This window comes from Abramis brama, assembly GCF_963993115.1.
Source record: "Abramis brama genome assembly, chromosome: 22".
Lineage (NCBI taxonomy): Eukaryota > Metazoa > Chordata > Actinopteri > Cypriniformes > Leuciscidae > Abramis > Abramis brama.
Genome location: NC_139984.1, coordinates 16,317,081 through 16,336,406, shown reverse-complemented (window position 1 = coordinate 16,336,406; position 19,326 = coordinate 16,317,081). Strand labels below are relative to the sequence as shown.

The 19,326-nt window shown below is 35.6% G+C and overlaps 3 protein-coding genes across 3 annotated transcripts; 1 reads left to right on the top strand and 2 right to left on the bottom strand.

Annotated features, from left to right (window-relative positions):
• Positions 1-524: 524 nt before the first annotated feature.
• Positions 525-3,656, bottom strand: vma22 (vacuolar ATPase assembly factor VMA22). Its single transcript, XM_084099231.1, has 5 exons — positions 3,418-3,656; positions 3,185-3,288; positions 2,993-3,096; positions 1,035-1,211; positions 525-803 (listed from the first exon to the last, which is right to left on the bottom strand). Exons 1-5 carry the CDS (start codon positions 3,532-3,534, stop codon positions 682-684), a joined length of 624 nt encoding a protein of 207 aa, XP_083955357.1. The 5' UTR covers positions 3,535-3,656; the 3' UTR covers positions 525-681.
• Positions 3,657-4,793: 1,137 nt separating this feature from the next.
• ebp (EBP cholestenol delta-isomerase) lies at positions 4,794-7,637 on the top strand. The gene is made up of 5 exons (XM_084099229.1): positions 4,794-4,991; positions 5,152-5,458; positions 6,679-6,715; positions 6,805-6,935; positions 7,072-7,637. Exons 2-5 carry the CDS (start codon positions 5,152-5,154, stop codon positions 7,293-7,295), a joined length of 699 nt encoding a protein of 232 aa, XP_083955355.1. The 5' UTR covers positions 4,794-4,991; the 3' UTR covers positions 7,296-7,637.
• A 5,292-nt stretch (positions 7,638-12,929) lies between these two features.
• On the bottom strand, positions 12,930-17,342 carry fkbpl (FKBP prolyl isomerase like). The gene is made up of 3 exons (XM_084100039.1): positions 17,283-17,342; positions 16,667-17,067; positions 12,930-14,227 (listed from the first exon to the last, which is right to left on the bottom strand). Exons 2-3 carry the CDS (start codon positions 17,045-17,047, stop codon positions 13,478-13,480), a joined length of 1,131 nt encoding a protein of 376 aa, XP_083956165.1. The 5' UTR covers positions 17,048-17,067; positions 17,283-17,342; the 3' UTR covers positions 12,930-13,477.
• Positions 17,343-19,326: the final 1,984 nt, after the last annotated feature.

The window sequence follows — 19,326 nt, the reverse complement described above, 5'->3', positions numbered from 1 at the left end:
GCAGGAATTTTTGATGACAAGAAAATGTTTCTCTGTAGGTGCTGGGTAGAAGAATTACACTTAACATGATTACTAAATGTAATGGTTTGCTGCTTGGATTCCTTTCAGGTAAGCGCAGTTTATGGCTTGCATGACACAGAAAACGTTCTCTAATAAAAACATAATGAAACTATCATTAAACCATTAAACCATAATGGATTTTCCACCTTTTACAACTGTTTCCCAACTTTAAAAGGAAACAGAGGACATTTACTATGAAATTTAATTATCTGACAGGTATGATTCAGCCACATAGAAACTGCTAGAACAATTACTTTATTTACTGATGTAGATGTAGACTAAAATAACTGAAATTATCTGATAAAAGCATACAATAAAGGCAGTTGTTATAGTTATTGCATTTTGGATGAAATGTTCGAGCAGAGCAGGTTCTAAAAACTGAGAACAAAATCAAATCTGCAGTAAATATATACATTTATAATTTGTCTGGTTTCAACTGCATTACTGCTCAAAAGCTAACATGGTTCATCAAACATTTTTATTAGGTAAACTATTTTATACAGTAAGAGTGATTTCAACATTCAACATAGCGAAATTGTTCTAAGAACTAAGGGTCTATACATATGGTTAATAAAAAAATCAATAAATAAAGATTATAGATGAACGTAATTAAGGTCACTGTTATTCCTCTTTTATTTCTGGTTGAGTCTTCTCTTGTTTCTCCTTCACCTGGGCCTGCATCTCTTTCCTTGTAGCAAGTATTTCACTTTGTAGGGATGCAATCTCAGCTGAGAGAGTGATGACTGGGGGAAAGAAAATGTGCTTTAGTTACATAAAGTGTAAACAGTTAAATAAACCCAAAATACAAGAAATAACATTTCCCTAAAAACAACAAAATTGTGCTGAAATACTTCAAATTTAAGCCACACAGCAAATGTGCAGCAAAGCACAATATTTAAATATAATGCACAGGGATCAAATCAAATACAGCATAAGCAAGCCATAGTTACAGAAGACATCACAAAAGAGCTCACCCTCTTTAAAAGCAGACTGAGCTTGTTTCAGACTTTGTGGTACAAGGATCCCAAACCACTTCAAAGGTTCTCTGTGCTCTGGTGTGGATGATTCTGCCTTTGTTTTTACTTGAGGGTCTGTCTCTTCTTCCTCCTCTTTAACCCCCTTTTGTTTGGCATTTATTCGCCTCCTAAGACCTGAAACATTCAATGATTTTGTCACAAATCGTACAATTCCTCATTACAGTTGTAGGTCCCTAAATGTATCATATAAATGGTATGGTAAAAAAAAATCTGTGGAAAGACTCTAAATAAATAATAAATTAAAATGTTTAAGGGATAGTTCACCCAAACATAAAAATTCTGTCAGTAATTACTCACCCTCATGTCGTTCCAAACCCGCAAGACTTTCGTTCATCTTCGAAACACAAATGGAGATATTTTTTATGAAATCGGAGCGATTTCTGTCCCTCCATTAACAGCTAGGCAACTACCACTTTGACACTTCAAAAAGCTCATAAAAAGACCGTAAAACTAATCCATATGAATTGAATGGTTTAGTCAATTTTCCTGAAGAGACACAATCATTTTCTATGATGAATAGATTGAATTTAGGCTTTTTTCGCATATAAACATTGATCAGCGAACATAAACAGAAGCTCAACCGAACCTGCTTGCCACCACGAGAACAAACCTCTGTGTGACACACAAGAATGAACCTCATTTGTTCTTGAGGAAGCTCAAACTGTTGTGTAACACACGAGAATGAACCTCGTTGGTTCTTACAGAAGCTCAAACATGCTGCGTAACACAAGAATTAACCTCAGTGGTTCTTGTTGAAGCTCAAACGTGCTGCGTAACACAAGGATGTACCTCATTGGTTCTCGCACGTTAAAGGGTTAGTTCACCCAAAAATGAATATTCTGTCAGTAATTACTCACTCTCATGTTGTTCCAACCCCGTAAGACTTTCGTTTAACTATCGGAACACAAATTAAGATATTTTTGATTAAATCTGAGAGCTGGCTCACTCCTCCATAGGCTTCTCTGTAATTGAAACTTGCCAGCCCAGAAAGTTAGTAAAGACAATGTGGGCCTCTGAGTGAGTTCACGTAGTGTAACAGCGCAGCGCTTCTGGGTTGTACGTCAGAATGTAGGCTCATTATTGGCTGACGCTGGTCATGTGTGTGATGCGTGTGATGCTGGCCAATAGTAAGCCTACGTTCTGATGTACAACCCAGAAGCGCTGCGCTGTTACACTACGTGAACTCACTCAGAGGCCCACACTGAAGAAAATGAATAGTTGAATAAAGTCGTTATTTTAGTTTTTTTTGCACACAAAAAGTATTCTCGTCGCTTGATAAACTTATGGTTGAGCCACTGTAGTCACTTGGACTATTTAAACATTTACTTTACTATCTTTTTGGGCTGGCAAGTTTCAATTACAGAGAAGCCTATGGAGAAGTGAGCCAGCTCTCAGATTTAATCAAAAATATCTTAATTTGTTTTCCGAAGATGAACGAAAGTCTGACGGGGTTGGAACAACATGAGGGTGAGTAATTACTGACAGAATTTTAATTTTTGGGTGAACTAACCCTTTAAGCAATGCTTGAGCTTCCGTTTCCACAACTGACGTGTGAGTTGATGAATGTTTAGCTATATGTGAATAAAAGCCTAAATTCAATCTGTTTAGCGTATAAAGCGATCATGTGTCTTCAGAAAATTTTAAACCACTCAATTCATATGGATTAGTTTTACAATCTTTTTATGAGATTTTTGAAGCATCAAAGTGTCAGTTGCATAGCGGTCTATGGAGGGACAGAAATTACTCAGATTTCACGACAAAATATCTTTTTTGTGTTGAACAAAAGATGAACAAAAGTGTTATGGGGAACAACATGAGGGTGAGTAATTAATTACAAATTTTTCATTTTTGGGTGAGCTAACCCTTTAATTTACAAGTCAGCAAGTCATGCCTACCCGTCTCTTTCGCACCAATGTCTTCTACTGTGTTATTTTTCGGTTCTTCTGTTTTATTTTTTCTTCTCTCACATTTGAACTCAGCTGTTCCACCTTCCAACAAGCTGTTATTAAGGCAAGCACATGGATCTATATAAATAATTAAGACTTATGCACAAGCGAATATTTAAATGCATATGATGACATACGGACCTGGCTTCAACGTGAACAAGCGGCTCCATCTCACTAGCGTACTGCAGAGCAGATACTTGCTTATTTCCCATTGAATAACGTGTCTTGGCAATAGAAAACCATCCCTGTGGAACAAAATTAAAGGAATTATATTCAGAATAAATACAAATGAAAATGTTTCGTGTACAACACGCAACTAAAAAGGTTTGATTCCATCCATTAAATTTGTAATCAAGTGTAATTGCACGTTTCACCTCTTCTATAAGGGAATTGAGTTTATGTCGCTTCTCCTCAAGAGCCTCGAGCTGGTCCATGAAAAGCAGCAACTGCTCGTCCAAACGAAGATGTTGATCAGCACGCATTTCTGTCATTTTATTCGACTAGACAGACAGTAGAAAACAAACGATTTAATAAAGAATCAGAGATGTAGCTATTCCGGTTGAACGCAAACAGAGAGATGTTTAGAACCTTTACCGGTCATGTGACAAGAAGTCACATGACATCAGTTCGATTTGTTACGTTGAGATTGCGTAGGTTAGTATGATTTCTGTGAATACCATGGTGAAAACCATTATACTTTACAGATTTTGTATTATTTGTTTGTGCTTTCTGATGAAATCATTATTCAAGCACGTATATAATTTACACAAAATATTACCCAAACGATTGAGTTGTAATTAATATTTACCCAGTGTGTTTTGTGTGTAATCTTAATTTGCTGAATATCTCGGTTGAAAATAATATCGGGTTTTTATTGTTGTTTTTGTTTTGTTTTTTTGTAATCGTGCATACGATATTCAAAAAAAAAAAAAAAAAACTTTACTTCCCATACCGGGAGTCGAACCCGGGCCGCCTGGGTGAAAACCAGGAATCCTAACCGCTAGACCATATGGGAGATATACACTACGTTGAGAGCAGGCAATTTAAAGCAACATGTACATACACAAGCTTCAAAATAAAAGGTGTATTTGTCATAGTGACCGACATTCGTTTTCATTCTTTCAATATCGTATCCAGCGTTGCAAAAGTCAATGATTAAACTTAAAGCTCAATGGCAGACGTTCACATTATTTTCACTAGCCACTCTAAAGATGCAAACATGCTGCGTTGTTGTATGATGGTAAATCGTTGAGTTAGTACTAAAAATAATAGTTGGCAAAAAAAGGCAGTGTTCTCATGTATCACCAAAATAAAAATTGGAAACCACCGACATAGAAAACTGAATATACAAAATAGTGCATAAGTATTGAAGCCCAATTCCTCCACACACAATCACCACCTCCGGTAGCTCGCCGTGATCGTATAGTGGTTAGTACTCTGCGTTGTGGCCGCAGCAACCCCGGTTCGAATCCGGGTCACGGCAGGGAAATGTCCCTATCACGGCTTAGGAGTGTGATTTTTTCCCCCCTCTATCTATTGTAAGCTTCACTTTGTTATGTCTCGTTTCACCTAAAAATTATAAAAACAAAACGTATTCATTCACAAAATGTGCATTTCACGAGCATACACTATTCGCAGTCAGATGTGACGACATGCATGTTCCGAGGAGATCGTCCAACTGCAAGCCTTGTAAATATCACGAGGGGTTGTTCCTCCCACAGAGGCTAATGGTGATTGGGTAGCGAGAATCACGTGGGCTTACAGTATGATGTGACTCGGTGGCGCGATGTTTCTGCAATTTGATTATGTAGTTCCATAGAGTAGATATTAACACGGTTCATTTCCGCGTTCTCCAGCTCCAAGAGGACACTTATATGCAACATAGAGAGCAATTTTTCAAACGCGGGAAATAATCACATTTCTAGGATATTCCACAACTCATCACAAAGTAAGTACAGACGTATCAAGCCAAATCGATTGTATTATGTTACTGCCACGTTATCTGGTGCAAACATGTACCTTCGAGATTAGGAGTTAGTTTTTATGATGCTACTATTTATACATTTTGTCTCATAAAGGTTTTTTTTCCCTTTCATCCACCTTTCCAGATGTTGAAGGAAGCAGAAACTATAAATCATCCCTATTGGCCACGCAACCTGTCTATTCCCAACTATGTGGCTAATGACCGTTCAATGTCAGAGATTCTCATATTCCTGTTCTCTGTGTCTGGGATACTGCTGCTTGCCACCTGGTCATTGACTGGGCGTAAGGTGGCTGGGAGCAGGCTTAGCGGAGGGAGAAGGTTAGCTCTGTGCTGGTTCACTGTGTGTGGCTTCATCCACGGGGTCATCGAGGGATGGTTCTCTTTATACTACACTATCATTCCTGAAGACCAGAGTTTCCTTTCTCAACTGTGTGAGTGAGGTTCAAAGTCTATTTCACTTAATATATCATTAGTATGTTTTGAGATAATACTTTGAAACTTTTTCCTCAATGTCTCGTGAACATTATCATTACAAAGACCTACATTTCCCATGCACAGTCCAAGAATTGTGAACATAAGCTGAGTTCAAGTCCCCTCCCGGGAAGTTCGTATTTACGAGTTGTGAAGTCCTAATGCTGTCTTTACATGCTATTGGAAATGTCCTACTTCCCACTGAAGTCATGATTACAAGCTTGTCATGTTCAAGTGGCCTGATGTTGGAAAGATTAGGAATCATGGAGGACACCAGGTTTATTCTTGTCTGTTTCTTGGGGAAAATTTAATTCTTAATAAAATGTAGTGTCCCATTCGTTGACAGCGGTTTAAACATTCACTGCGCTTTCTACATAGTCAGCTTGCCTACATTTTTGGAATTTAGGTTAAATACAGGCTATTTTCGCTGTGTATAAAACATACAATATGCTTTAAATGATTATTCATATATATATATATATATATATATATATATATAGTGCATATATGCACTATTTTAACGTCAATACAAGTTAATGTAGTTAAAGAATAGCAGTCACAGCATCAATCTTTATCCCCTCCCCCATGTTTAAATTCATCTAACTTGAGAACTTGGGTATCAAATTGGTCTCAGAGATTCCCAGTAGTAAATACAACTTGATTTACTAGAAAACTAGGATTTCCTTCTAGAAAACTAAATTTTACGATAGCACGTAAAGGCGACGTAATTACGACGTTAGGTGTTGGTCGCAGCAAGATGGTATAAAGCTTGTTTCCGCGACTGAATAAAAAATAAAAAAGGTAATTGCAACTTTTTTTCTCACAATTGTGAATTATATGTAAACTTGCAATTGCGAGAAAAGTCAGAGTTTATATCACGCAATTCTGGCTTTATATCTCGCAATTCTGACTTTTATTGCGAGATAAAAAGTCGCAATTACTTTTTTTTTATTCTGTGGCAAATTTAATCGTTATGTATTCTTTCGTAATTATAGAATTTATAATTATAAAAATATGTTGTATTTTGTAAATAAAATTTGATAGTTTTATTGTAAATTAACAAAAAGTAATTCCACAACAAATGTACTACAGACGCTGCATATATTGCATCTAGTTTGCAGTCTCCCACTCACATTATTTATACGTTTGAATACTGAAAATGCTTTTTCATCCTATATAGGGAAAGAATATTCCAAAGGAGACAGCAGATATGCAATGTAAGTTATACACGTTTGTATGTTTATGTATTAAAAATGTCTATAGATTGCATTATACCTAAACTTCTTTTATGGGATCTTCTTTTCAGAGCGGATAATTTCACCGTTAGTATGGAGACAGTGACCGCGTGCCTGTGGGGTCCTTTCAGCATATGGATTGTTCTGGCCTTCCTTTATAACCATTCTTATAGATTTGTCCTGCAGCTCATCGTATCTCTAGGTAAGACATGTGTCCTCCTACTGCATATGGAATTTTAAATATTTATGATATAGTTATTTATTCCACATCTTGTCAACTTGAGAAACAGTGTGTGTTAGAGGGAACAATTCAGTCTAACGTTCAACATTACTTGCAGGTCAGCTGTATGGTGCAGTCCTCTACTTCTTCACTGAACACAGAGATGGATATATTCACAGTGAATATGGTCACCCCATCTATTTCTGGTTCTACTTTGTGTTTATGAATATTTTGTGGATTGTCATACCTCTCATTCTTATAGCAGACTCGTGGTGTCAGCTATCTACCTGTCAATCCATGTTTGATAAAGCAGCACAAAAAGGGAAGTCTAAAAGAAGCTAGACCAGTAGAAAATAGAAGGAACATGGAAAAGAAAAGAACTGAAATTCTGTACAGTTCTTGATAACATCTACAATATGTTGAGATATATTTTAATTATGTAATTTTATAATATTACAGCGATTCGCTCATAGAAGAAAATTGAAAAAGCTTGAAGTGTAATGTGTCATATTCATTACATTAATGAAAATATGATGTTGATTAAATGCTCATAATACTGTTCCAACAGGGTTGCGTCATATTTATCTCTGTTTTTAAAACAGTTGCACTATATCGATTCACTCTGCTTGGGTGCCTTTCTTTATGTTCTGTTGCAAATAAATAAGCTGATCCAATTCTGCTCATATCACTGTCACCTGGCTGGTCACTTTTCAAGAGCCACACACAATGAGAGCGGGTGCCTAAAATAAGAGTTATGAAATAACTCTTAGAGTATGAAATATATTTGATTTTATTATATATCCATCAATTAATACACAATTGCCTTGTGTTGGCTTTGTGGAGATTTATATATATATATATATATATATATATATATATATATATATATATATATATATATATATATATATATATATATATAAAATTAGATTTATATATACATACATACATACATAAATATATAAAACACAACATAAGAGTTTTAAGAATCAAAATGCCGAAACCCGGGATCGAACCAGGGACCTTTAGATCTTCAGTCTAACGCTCTCCCAACTGAGCTATTTCGGCTGTGAAGACCCCTAATGGACTGAAGCCATAATTTTTTGACAGTTACTAATAGTCATTTTTAATACTATTCAGAAACACACCATTCATTCTCATTCCCAAAAGACAATTTTAGTAATTAAATCATGTATGGTATCTAATTCACATGTCCTACTCCTTTAGGAGGACTTGATCTTCAAGATAAAGACACCACAGTCATTTAAAAAATATACAAAATAACACAAAGTGAAAAATAAGTGGTATTATGGGGTTACGGAAACACCAGGCAGTTACCATGGTAAATACACAATACTAACATAACATGAACTGTTAATTAAACATATAGCTATTGAAGTAATATGCAGCACGCTCATCCGCATTTGCGCGAGCACAGGAGTACCTATAACTGCTGGCAGGACAGGAAAGTTCGTTTTTCTGAAGTGAGAGACTTTTTTTTATTTATTTCGTAACATCAAGTTACGAAAATAACGTTAGAATAATGACACTGACATATAATCTCATTCTGACCGCAGATACTGAATACAAAGAGTTTTTCTCAGGCATTGTTTAGGCTACTTAAATGGAGACTGACATAAAAGTCAAAAGTTTTCACTCACGTCATTCAAAATAAAAATCTTGATTCAGAACTGTTTTTTTTTTGTTTCTTTGATTGCACACTCCGCGACCCATTCAAAACGGTCTTGCGACAAGCAAAGAAATCTACTGGTGGTCTATCGCCCTCTACAGGAAAAGCAAGGGGCGAACTTATACATTATAGTTTTACTCAGAGCTTAACACAAGAGGTCGCTCTTTCATAACGTTTGAAGCAGCCCTCAAAAGTGAGCTGAATTGAATCATAAATTCCTATCATGAATTACTAAGGGTTTAGGTTCATTTTGTCACCTTTCCTTCTTAAAAATTTCTTTAAAAATTATAATTCTACCTGGCAAATTTAAAAAAAAATATATATATATATATATGAAAAAAATTGCATCAAGTAGGCTATTGGTGTATTTGTATAAATGTTTTTGACAAAGTGTAGCTTTTTTTTTGCAATCTATATAAAGTGCTGGCTGGGGTGACGTATTTTTGAAGGTCAAACCCCAAAATTAGTTAACATTTTAGTACTTCCAGTTCCATTGTCCTGAAGTCAATGGGTTTTTGGTTAAATGCCTGAAATAAGGTATTGAAGGTATGTGAAAGATATTTTCATGTTTTATTCTACCACATAAACCACATAAAATACATCAGTAATATTCCTTTGTGATTTTTTAAAAAGCTTTAATTAATTGTCTTGAAAAAGGCAGTCGCTAACAAGTGGCTAAATGGGACTACATGGTTTGCTGGGGACATTAAACATTATCACGGTGAAAAGGAAAAATTCACTAATTCACTTTCACAGTTTATAATCGTGTTCTTGCAAACTATTCCAATTTAAACTTTCAAAGAAAATGGTTTTAAATCAAGACTGAAAGAGTTGTTGCTTTTTACTTCTGCCAATTACATTCAGGCTTTGATTTATAAAAACATTGTGCTCATTTTTATGATGAACAGATGTTTAAAAAAAAAAAAGAGAAAGAGAGTACCAACTGCAGCCCTTTCAGTTTGCATTCAAAAAATGTTAACATTTAATCTCAATTAATGCCATGTCTTATTAGGTTGTTCCTTTAGAGTGTCTGTGCAACATTTACATCAATTACAAAAAAATAAAGCATAAAAACAAAAGCTTTTCGTCCCTGGGTGGGCTCGAACCACCAACCTTTCGGTTAACAGCCGAACGCGCTAACCGATTGCGCCACAGAGACTGGTGGTCATAGCTACTGGTATGTTTCATTAAGAAGAAAGTTCTTCTGTCTACAAAACGTAGCCTGAAACAAATCACACATTATGAAGATGAATTGTGCATAAAGAAATTCTGAGGTCCTAAGTCCTTCATGCTTCAACGCTGTTTTGTAGTAGGTGTAGTTACACTGAACTTGACACTAGATGCCGCTCTTCAATAATGCATGAGGAATGAAATCACCAAATTTGGAGTTCTACATTTGTAACATGAACTGCTAACTTGGATCATGTCATGCCTGTCAGGTCTAATGCATGTTTAAAATCATGACTAACAGCCCAACATACATACTATTAATTCATAACAGTGCACTATGTACACTGTGTACTGCGAATTAAGTGTAAATGTTAATTAGGCTTTGTATTCAATGGTTTAGCCATCTGTCTTTGAGGGTAAATGTGTATAAACTAAAAATCAGTATTACTTTCAGAATCACTGAGATTACCTATTGGCTAGGATTACTAATTACTAGCTGATTGCACTCATTAAATGTACAGAGACATCACTAGTGAACCACTACAAGGCGCAACAGTAAATTTCTGGAAAAGTGTTGTGAATAAATGTTGCTGTGTCAATACAACATTCAGGCATAAAAACAAAATCTTTTCGTCCCTGGGTGGGCTCGAACCACCAACCTTTCGGTTAACAGCCGAACGCGCTAACCGATTGCGCCACAGAGACTGGTGTGTCCTTCTGGAATGATTCCACAAGAAGAAGAACAAGAAAAACCACTTTTGAAATCCTGAATTATATACCTTGTTTCAATACATACCACTTCAAGCCGCAGGGTTGCCAGTAAAGGTAGTTCAAACAGCTTTTATCTGTAAACAAAGAGAGTGAACATTTTTGTTTATTTTCCAGTCAAATAACCATAGCTCCTCATACCTCCAGAGAGTACTGTGGCCAGTTGCATAAACTGCTTGGACCAGTCTTAAAACTTATGCAATCTAATTTTTTTTCCATCAAGACTGGTCCTAACTTTGTAAAGTCAGTTAACTTACATAAAAAGGTAGATGGGTCTACTCTGAATTGAAAAATAAATTAAGAATAATAACCCCTAACTACTAGTTGGTCAAACAGTCTTAAAATAGAGGCTGAGTTTATGCAACTCTCCACTAAACACATCATCTTAAGAAGTTTTATTGCAAATAAATAAATAAATAAATAACCAAACTTTATTTCAGCTCATATAACGACTTCTTTGCAGTTAATGTGAACGTGTCTTCTAGGGTGCTTTCACACCTGCCTCGTTTAGTTCGGTTGAATCGCACTAGAGTTCGTTTTCCCCGTTGGTGCGGTTCGTTTGGGCAGGTGTGAATGCGGCAATCGCACTCGAGTGCGCACCAAACGCGGACCAAACAAGCGTATCGAGACCTCCTGGAAGATTTGGTCTCGGTACGCTTTCAAACGAACTCTGGAGCGGTTCGTTTGTGGTGAGAACGTGATCCGACCTCGAACAGAACCAACTGCCAAAAAACTGCGCATTTTTGGACTAAGCCAGTTGCCGTAGTCAGCTGCGCTGTGCATTATAGGATGAGGAGAAATGTTTGTTGACAGTTTGCAGCTCGCGGACAAATTTGGAGTTTTTAGGAGGTGCGGAGCCTAATAGAAATTATTATTAACAATATTTTCGAGCCGCATCCTCGGTTCATTCTCAAATATTATTGTTTGTCTAAAGTGGTGTAGACAAACTAATAAAATATGACCAAGGATACAATCAGCCCACGCAGTCGTCTCTCCATAGTAAACAGCAGCGTGTTGTTGTTGTTGTGTCGTTAATTCTGACCAAACGAAGTGCAGTTATGGAAATGCGTTCCGAGTGATGTGGATGTTGTCACGTGACTGCATTTTGGTTCGCTTTATCAACTCATAAACTGATTCGGACCAGAGCGATCAGTGTGGTGTGAAAAGGAACCAAAACGCCTTAAAAATGCTACAAAGTATCATTTTTCGCCCTTGGTCCGGACCAAATGAACCGGACTACAGATGTGATCACATCTTATTTTTATAATTTAAATACGAATAGGCCAAAACGTTGTTTGTTCATGTGTTCTTTTATTGATAGTCTTATATACAGCGAATTAATTAAGAATATTATTAAGTAATATTAGTTAAACCAAACTCTCGCAATGACTGAAACAAACAACACTGGCTCAACATGGCGTCAGTGTGGCCGTGGCGGTGAAGTACATGTTGACTGACTCTGAAAAGGGCGGCGACGGTAGGCTACAGGGTTTGGAAAACGTGTTTGGAAACCGTCATTATTTTCCAATTCCCTTCAGTCATTTTCCAATTGGGGGTGGAAGTGGCGAAGAAATTATGCCGCTTTAAACACTATGAGGAAATGTTTTTAACAATGCAAATAAAAATTTATATATATATAAAAAAACAATAACACGAGGTGTATGTATTAATGTATTTTGTTTTATGCCGTTTACGCTTATTAAAACAGTTTATATTCGTCATTGTTGAGTATACATCCTCAGGACATGCATAACGTTTTCTTGGCATCGGGTATTGGTTCATTTCCGACATTTCAAAGTTTACTGTCCGTGCTGGGCCGCCATTACAATCGTACATTAATACTTTATATTAATAACAACTTTCACTTACATGCTATGTCTATTACTTACTCTATTACTTGTCACATTGTAACTGATATATGGTGACGTGTGTGACGAGAACTGGTTGTAAACTAAAATATATATATATATATATATATATAAATATATATATATATATATATATTTTAGTTTACAACCAGTTCTCGTCACACACGTCACCACACAGCAAAAATCAAGAAACATCACTGTAATAACCGAATTAATAGATTGTTGTTGTTGTTTTATACTTAATTAGGGTACAAGAATCTTACCTCTCCAATTATCTTATGCTTTGCAGAGATTACAAACGTAGTTATTCTTCTGGTTTTATTCGTTGTCATCTGCATCTTTCTAATGTGAATGTAGTGAGGAGGCGTCGTCTGATTGGCCGCCTCCACCTGAAGAATGTGATGTCATTGGCTACGCAATTACCTCATCAAAAACGCTTTTAAATTTTTATTCGTAAGAAAAAATATTTTTTTCATTTTTGTATTATAATATAATTTGAAATTATCTCATTTTAAATGATTAAAAACAAAAAATTCAATGATTGCATTATCATAATATATTCATTTTGTTTGAAATGGGTAATGCTATGCCTTGTTTGTTAATAAAAATCCTTTTTTTTAATATAAATAACATTGTTTAATGTCATTTTATGCAAGAATGAGTTATACTTGGCATTTTATAATTTTCTACAGCAGTTATAAATCCAGAATAAAAAAAAACACACATTTGTTTAGAACAAAACATCAAAGCAGTATATTCTTATTTTACAAAAAAAAAATTCTTTAAGTACATTCAGTAAATGTCTTAAGTAGCCTCATGACTTTCAAGTTTATGTAGATTTAAACATTAACAAATTACAACATTGAACATTTAAGATATACTACCCATACAGTAAAGAAGTTTTAAAAACTGAAACTGGTCTGCAAGGAAGGACCAAAAACATAACTTATGGGCACTTTACAGTAATCAGTTTCACAATATAATTTTTATAATTCTGTTTTCTGTAATAGCTAACTTTCAGTTATTTCCTAGTTAAACATCTTGCTCAGCCTTTGACCAAGTTTACTGTTTAGGTCTTTTAATTGGGAGTTCACTTGTTTCAGAGCAGCGCGAGCTGATGCAGAATCCGGTTGGAGTTCCAGAATCTTTCCAAAGGCCATGCGGGATTCCTCCAGTTCGCCCAGCTGCATGCAAGCTTGCCCAAGCCGGTACCAGGCCTTAGTGCTCTTTGGGTTCAGCTCGGTGGCCTTGATACTGCTGTCTCTGGATTTACCAAGCTGGCCTAACTTAAGTTGGCATAAAGAGAGATTGCAGTGAAGCTCTGCTTTTACATTTTTGTATTCCTCCTCAGTTGGAATGGAGGAATCATCAGCACTTTCTGCCAGCTCATTTTCTTTATCATAGCATGGTGTCAAAGCTGCATCATTATCATCTCCATCCACACCTTCTTCAGACATCTCGTCTCCTGGGTTTCCTCTTGTCTGGCCGTTTAAAGTTATTGCCAGCTTTACAGCTCTGCAATAGCAGTCTGCCGCACCCCAGATATCTCCATTCCCAAACCGCTGACCACCCCTCTGCTTGTGAGACAGCACCCAAGCCCACTTCTCTCCAGGTGTCATCTGCCAAGACTCCTGCCCAGGGGTCAAAGAGTGAAGTTGAAGAGTAAAGCAGTCGGCTTGCTGTGACAATCCTTGCCCTGTTGTATTTTCAATCTGGGTACCATTAGCATCACTGCATGCTGCTTTGGAGTTCTTTGTATTCCAGGCACTTATTGTGAACTGCAATAAAAAAAATGTTTATAGATGAGAACATCACATTTTCCCATGATATACATAATATGTTATAGTTGACATGAAACGGAAGTTGCAATAGTCTTTTCTTCACTATTGTGACGTATATCTAGAGATGCACCGGTCGGTCGACCGGCCATTGATCGGAACCGGATGTTTTTTTACTCTAAACACTCGATTTTGTTTCTTTTGAGATTCAGTTGATCTCTGTTCTGGGCTTGCACACAAACTGCATTGCAATAATTTCCCAAAATGTAATTTGTGTGGAAATATTATGAAATCTGTGAACTGTGAAATCTGTTAACAGGCCAGAGATAGAAAATGCTGAAGACGGACACAAAGAGCACAGACACGTCTGCAGAGAAAATACTGTACCAGACACAGCAAGCTCATTGTTTGCGATGCTTAAAATATTTTGAATTGGGTGTGGAGTTCATATGAACGTATCTCTGAAGGGAACTGACTGTCTTCAGAAAAGTTTCGATTGCATTTTCTTTTCCACTACCTCCGTATAAATGCGTATTAAAGTAGTTTATAAGTACCACCCACTGTCAGAGAGTGAATTTGCATTTTCATTCAGTCTGTCTGCTGTTGTTTTGTGTAGGTATTTTTATGTAGCATCATTTGACAAATCTAAAGTCAGACCACTCTTTTTTTTTCTTTAAATCTTGAAATTATACAATCTAATTTAAATCAAAAACAACTGGTCATGCTACATGTGTGCAGCATCTTTGTTTGGATCGTGATTAAAATGCAGTGGTTGCCTCTAATTACAAATGGATACAGTTTGGCCAAATAAACTACAAATAAATTTGCTTATTCAAAGAAAGAAAAAAAATCAGCAACCGGTATCGGGATCGGCCTATTTGCTTGTAAAAAATCGGGAATCAGAATCGGCTTCTGGAATGAAAAGAAAGAAAAAAAACTAGGGCGGGACTTGATTTCATCCTCGGGAGTTGATTGGATCGTAGGTAATTGGGTGTTGCTAACTACATGGATGCATTTCTGAATGCCAGTTTGCAGTTATTTGTGGAGGATAAATGGATCATTCAGATCAAACTAATTTTGGAAACTTTTTGTTAATATTTTTTCCGGAGAAAGGCAAACATAAATAGTGATGAAAGCCAAAATATTAAATGTCATGAATGTATATTAACTGAGTAATCCACTATTTTGAAGAGGGGGTCAAAATGACAATTTTCGCCTGGGATTTGGAGCTAAATTAGAGGGGGGTAAAAATGACGTTAGAAAGATGGCAGCATCATTATTTTATTTTTACGCAGAGATTGGTAGGTCTATTAGTTAAATCTGTTTACTTTAGCAATCTTTGTTGCATTATATGCCAATGGTGACTGTTCAAAAATTGTCTTTTGCCCCAAGTTTGTATGACTGTAACTTAAGATTTTTTAGATTGTAGTTTTTAACAAATTGTTCTTTTGAAACTTAATTTTCAAGGCCCTATGTGGTTCAGTCCCATAGATATGGGGATCTCAGTGCAGCTCTATGTTCAGTTTGTTGAATTGTACCCATTTTCAATGGTCAAAACCAAATGTGATTCACTTTGCACACAGCTGATACTTATTGTATTTAAAGAGGAATGTCTGAAGAATAAATTATGTTGAAACTAGAAATGTATCTTGTTTCCCTCTTTCAAAATAATTGCATACAACATCACACTCTGAGTGCCAAAAATCCACTGAAATGGTCAAGTTGAGGCTTGCTCCTCTAAAATGTGTATTTATAAGAATCTGTATTTGAATCAGTTTCAGGGATATTTGGAAGAATTTGGAATTTGTTCATGAGTATGTAACAACATGTTAACACATTGACATCCCAATATCTCTGGGACTGAATCATATAGAGGCTTAAAAATAAAGATTCCAAAAGAAAAGTTTCATAGGAAAAAGATTCGACAATTATATTAAGATATCTTTAATACTTGAGTTACAGACATGTAAACCTCAGAATTTTTTATTTTTTTTTGTCACTCAGAGGGTTATGTTGATTACTCTTTAAAAGAAAACAGTATCACCTGTATGCAAAGTGACCCACATTTGGTTTTTGACCATTGATTGAAAATGTGTAGAATTTACAAATTTACTCATGGAGCTGCATTATGATCTCCATCTCTCTGGGAATGAACCATATAGGGCATTTAAAAAGATACTAAAAGAAAAGTGTGTTAAGATCCAGAATCTAAGAGGATATTAAGATATATTTAAAAACTTTTTGAGTTACAGGCATGCAAACTCACCAATGGCATATAATACAACAAAGATTGTTAAAGTAAACATATTTAACTAATAGACCTACCAATCTCTGCGAAAAAAATAAAATAACAACATATTTAACAATACGTGTCATTTTACAGTAAAATATCTTAAAATTGTGTTTTAGTGTAAGTCCATATTTTTGATTTGCCCTTACCTCACACATCTCTCCAGCCCTCATCCCTTCCAGGCAGCCCTCAGTAATGTCACACTGTCCTTCGCCCATGCGCAACACGAACCACTCATCCAGTTGGACCTGCAGTACAGAGTCCTGCGAGCGGGGATATGAGGAGGCTTGCTCGCTAGAATCAACGCTAGCTGCTGATTCTTGCTCTTGAGAAGCGGTATGCAGTGTGTTTTCCCCTGTAACAGTCTTTCGCCGCACCTTGACCTTACATAGTGACCCCATCATAGGCGTGCTGTCCCCTCGTTGTCTTTCTCTAAGCCACCTTCGGCGCACCTCCCATAGACCACCGGGACACGCGGAGATCCATGACGTCTCAGCGGGGAAATGATCAGGCACTTGGAATGTTGTCATGACGAAGAATTCTAAAAGACCTAAAATAACAATTATTATTTGATGGAATAAATAACTGCAGACTAAAGGGAATGCTATCAGGAGACCTGTTAGCACTGTGATGCAAAGTATTTTGCACTTATTTTAAACCTAGCGCATCAATAGCTTCAGACATGCATGAGAATTTAAAACAGAACACGTTTATAATGACACATTAGTGAACTCTTTAGTTATTAGGAAACATTAGTGTACCTACTTTAGTGATGGTTGTTGCTGTCAGACTCTCTTCTTCCACAGCAAATATCTCACAATGAATGCCTTCAATCGCCCTCTACAGGTGCGGCATGGAATGAACGTCTACTTTACATTTGTACTTAGAGTTTGACTTGTTTACACGGTTTCATTGACAAGGCTAGTCCCAGACTAAAATGCATGTTTGAGCGGTTTTAACGGAAAGCAACTTGCACTGACATAACTTAAAATATGTCAGTCTCATTGTTTTGTCTCAAAATGCACACCAGGAATTGATTTTTTTCATAAGACATGTTTTAAAAAGCTACTTAAATGTCCTAATTTAACTAAAGCCTAATCCTGGCTTAATCTAAGCCCTGTCTGTGAAGCCAGACCTAGATGTCGTTCTTTGGGGCCAAAAAGGATGCAAGTTGCTGCATGCAAAAGTTTTCATTAACCTGTGCTAAAAAATAAATAAATATATATATATATATATGCCCTGCATGGTAAAATACTAACTGACAAGATGCATATAGCCTACTCTTAATATATATTAAAAAAATAGACTACAGAGTGAGCTATTTTATTTATTTTTTATATTTAAAAGCTTTAGCTTTTTTGTTTTATATATATCCAAGTCCATATTTTATGGTGAAAAACAAGTGTCCCTGTGACACATCATTGGATTACATTTTGTTTAAAATGTCTTTGTAAACAGTTTTGTGCATAACTCTCTTACATTACTTAATTTTTATCCTTTTTTATTTAAGTGTGATTCTATTAGTGGCATTTTAATCTGATGAAGAGTTGTGCTGCTCGAAAAGTCACATTAAAATACTCTGGTGAGCAATGTTGGGTTTGACTCATAATTAATGACTCATGACTCATTGTAATTGATTTTTTCTCCCTTGAAAAAGTAAAGTAAGGGATTACACCTATTTTTTCTGTAATTTAATTAGTTACTTATCATGTAATTGCATTAAATATAGATTATATAACAATTCTATATAAAACATTAGTGAATTTAACATCAAATTATTTTTTTATTTTTTTTCATTTTTTATGTAACCTAAAAAGAAAAAGAATTTCCGAAAGGACAGTGAACTTAAACTTACTTCTCCCTTTAAATACTTTGGTCAGTTCAAGAATAATTTATGCAATTTTATAATATTTTTTTTTGAAAAAATTAAAAGAGCAGGAATAAAAATTAATTTAGAAAATAATTAGCAAAGAGTAATGCAATAGTTTATAGAGAGAGTAATTAGTACAGTAATCTCATTATTCTGTTGAAGATGTAATTATAGTAATTAATTACTTTTTAGAGTAACTTATCCAACGCTGCTGGTGTACTCAGTAAAATAAAATGTGAGCAACAGTGTGCTGATACTTTTTATGAAGTTTTGGTCATGCACAGATATTGTTGAATGTGCATGCATGCTTTCAATGTTTTTAGACATTGCTCATGGTCTTTTTGATCAACTTTTATTCATCCTGAGTTCTTCTGTTTACTAAGGTGGTTATCAGAGTATTTTAAGTGAATTTTAGTACCACAAGTATAAAAGACTGCAAGTGTATTAATATTATAGTATAAAATACAAGGTTATGAAGAGTAAAATATTCAGGTACCAAAATACCTGCTTGTAATGCCTGAAACAATGTGACTGTATTTTTAAGGTGAATTTCTGGCAACCACATCTGCCAGTTTTTATCTATAATAAAAAAAAAAAAGTTGGCACTGCTGTACAGTGTACATTGAATATACAGTGCAATATTTTATATGCAGTCCATTGTAGAATGGAAATGCAAAAAGCAAAGAAGTATAAACTAATATAGGCTACTTTTCAGAAGAAATTATGTTTGAAAGTGCAGTATATGTGTCTTTTGGAAGTAGAAGACTAGGGCAATGAGTTTTTTCTGTGTTTACCTTTAAAATTACTGGTGGTATTAGATGGTGGACCCTAGAGCATTCGTGCTATTTACACAGAGGTGGACAGTGACAAAGTACATTTACTGTACTGAACTTACACTTTTTGAGTATCTGTACTTTACTTGAGTATTATATTTTCTGG

Bases quoted from the DNA above. Each gene is read 5' to 3' on its own strand.
- vma22 (XM_084099231.1), bottom strand. From the start codon at position 3,534: ATGACAGAAATGCGTGCTGATCAACATCTTCGTTTGGACGAGCAGTTG. The intron at 3,289-3,417 runs GTGAAACGTGCA...TTTGTTCCACAG, and splicing joins TCAATTCCCTTATAGAAGAG to GGATGGTTTTCTATTGCCAA. The intron at 804-1,034 runs GTGAGCTCTTTT...TCTTTCCCCCAG, and splicing joins TCAGTCTGCTTTTAAAGAGG to TCATCACTCTCTCAGCTGAG.
- ebp (XM_084099229.1), top strand. From the start codon at position 5,152: ATGTTGAAGGAAGCAGAAACTATAAATCATCCCTATTGGCCACGCAAC. The intron at 5,459-6,678 runs GTGAGTGAGGTT...CATCCTATATAG, and splicing joins GAGTTTCCTTTCTCAACTGT to GGAAAGAATATTCCAAAGGA. The intron at 6,716-6,804 runs GTAAGTTATACA...TCTTCTTTTCAG, and splicing joins GGAGACAGCAGATATGCAAT to AGCGGATAATTTCACCGTTA.
- fkbpl (XM_084100039.1), bottom strand. From the start codon at position 17,047: ATGACAACATTCCAAGTGCCTGATCATTTCCCCGCTGAGACGTCATGG. The intron at 14,228-16,666 runs GTAAGGGCAAAT...TTTTTATTGCAG, and splicing joins GGGCTGGAGAGATGTGTGAG to TTCACAATAAGTGCCTGGAA.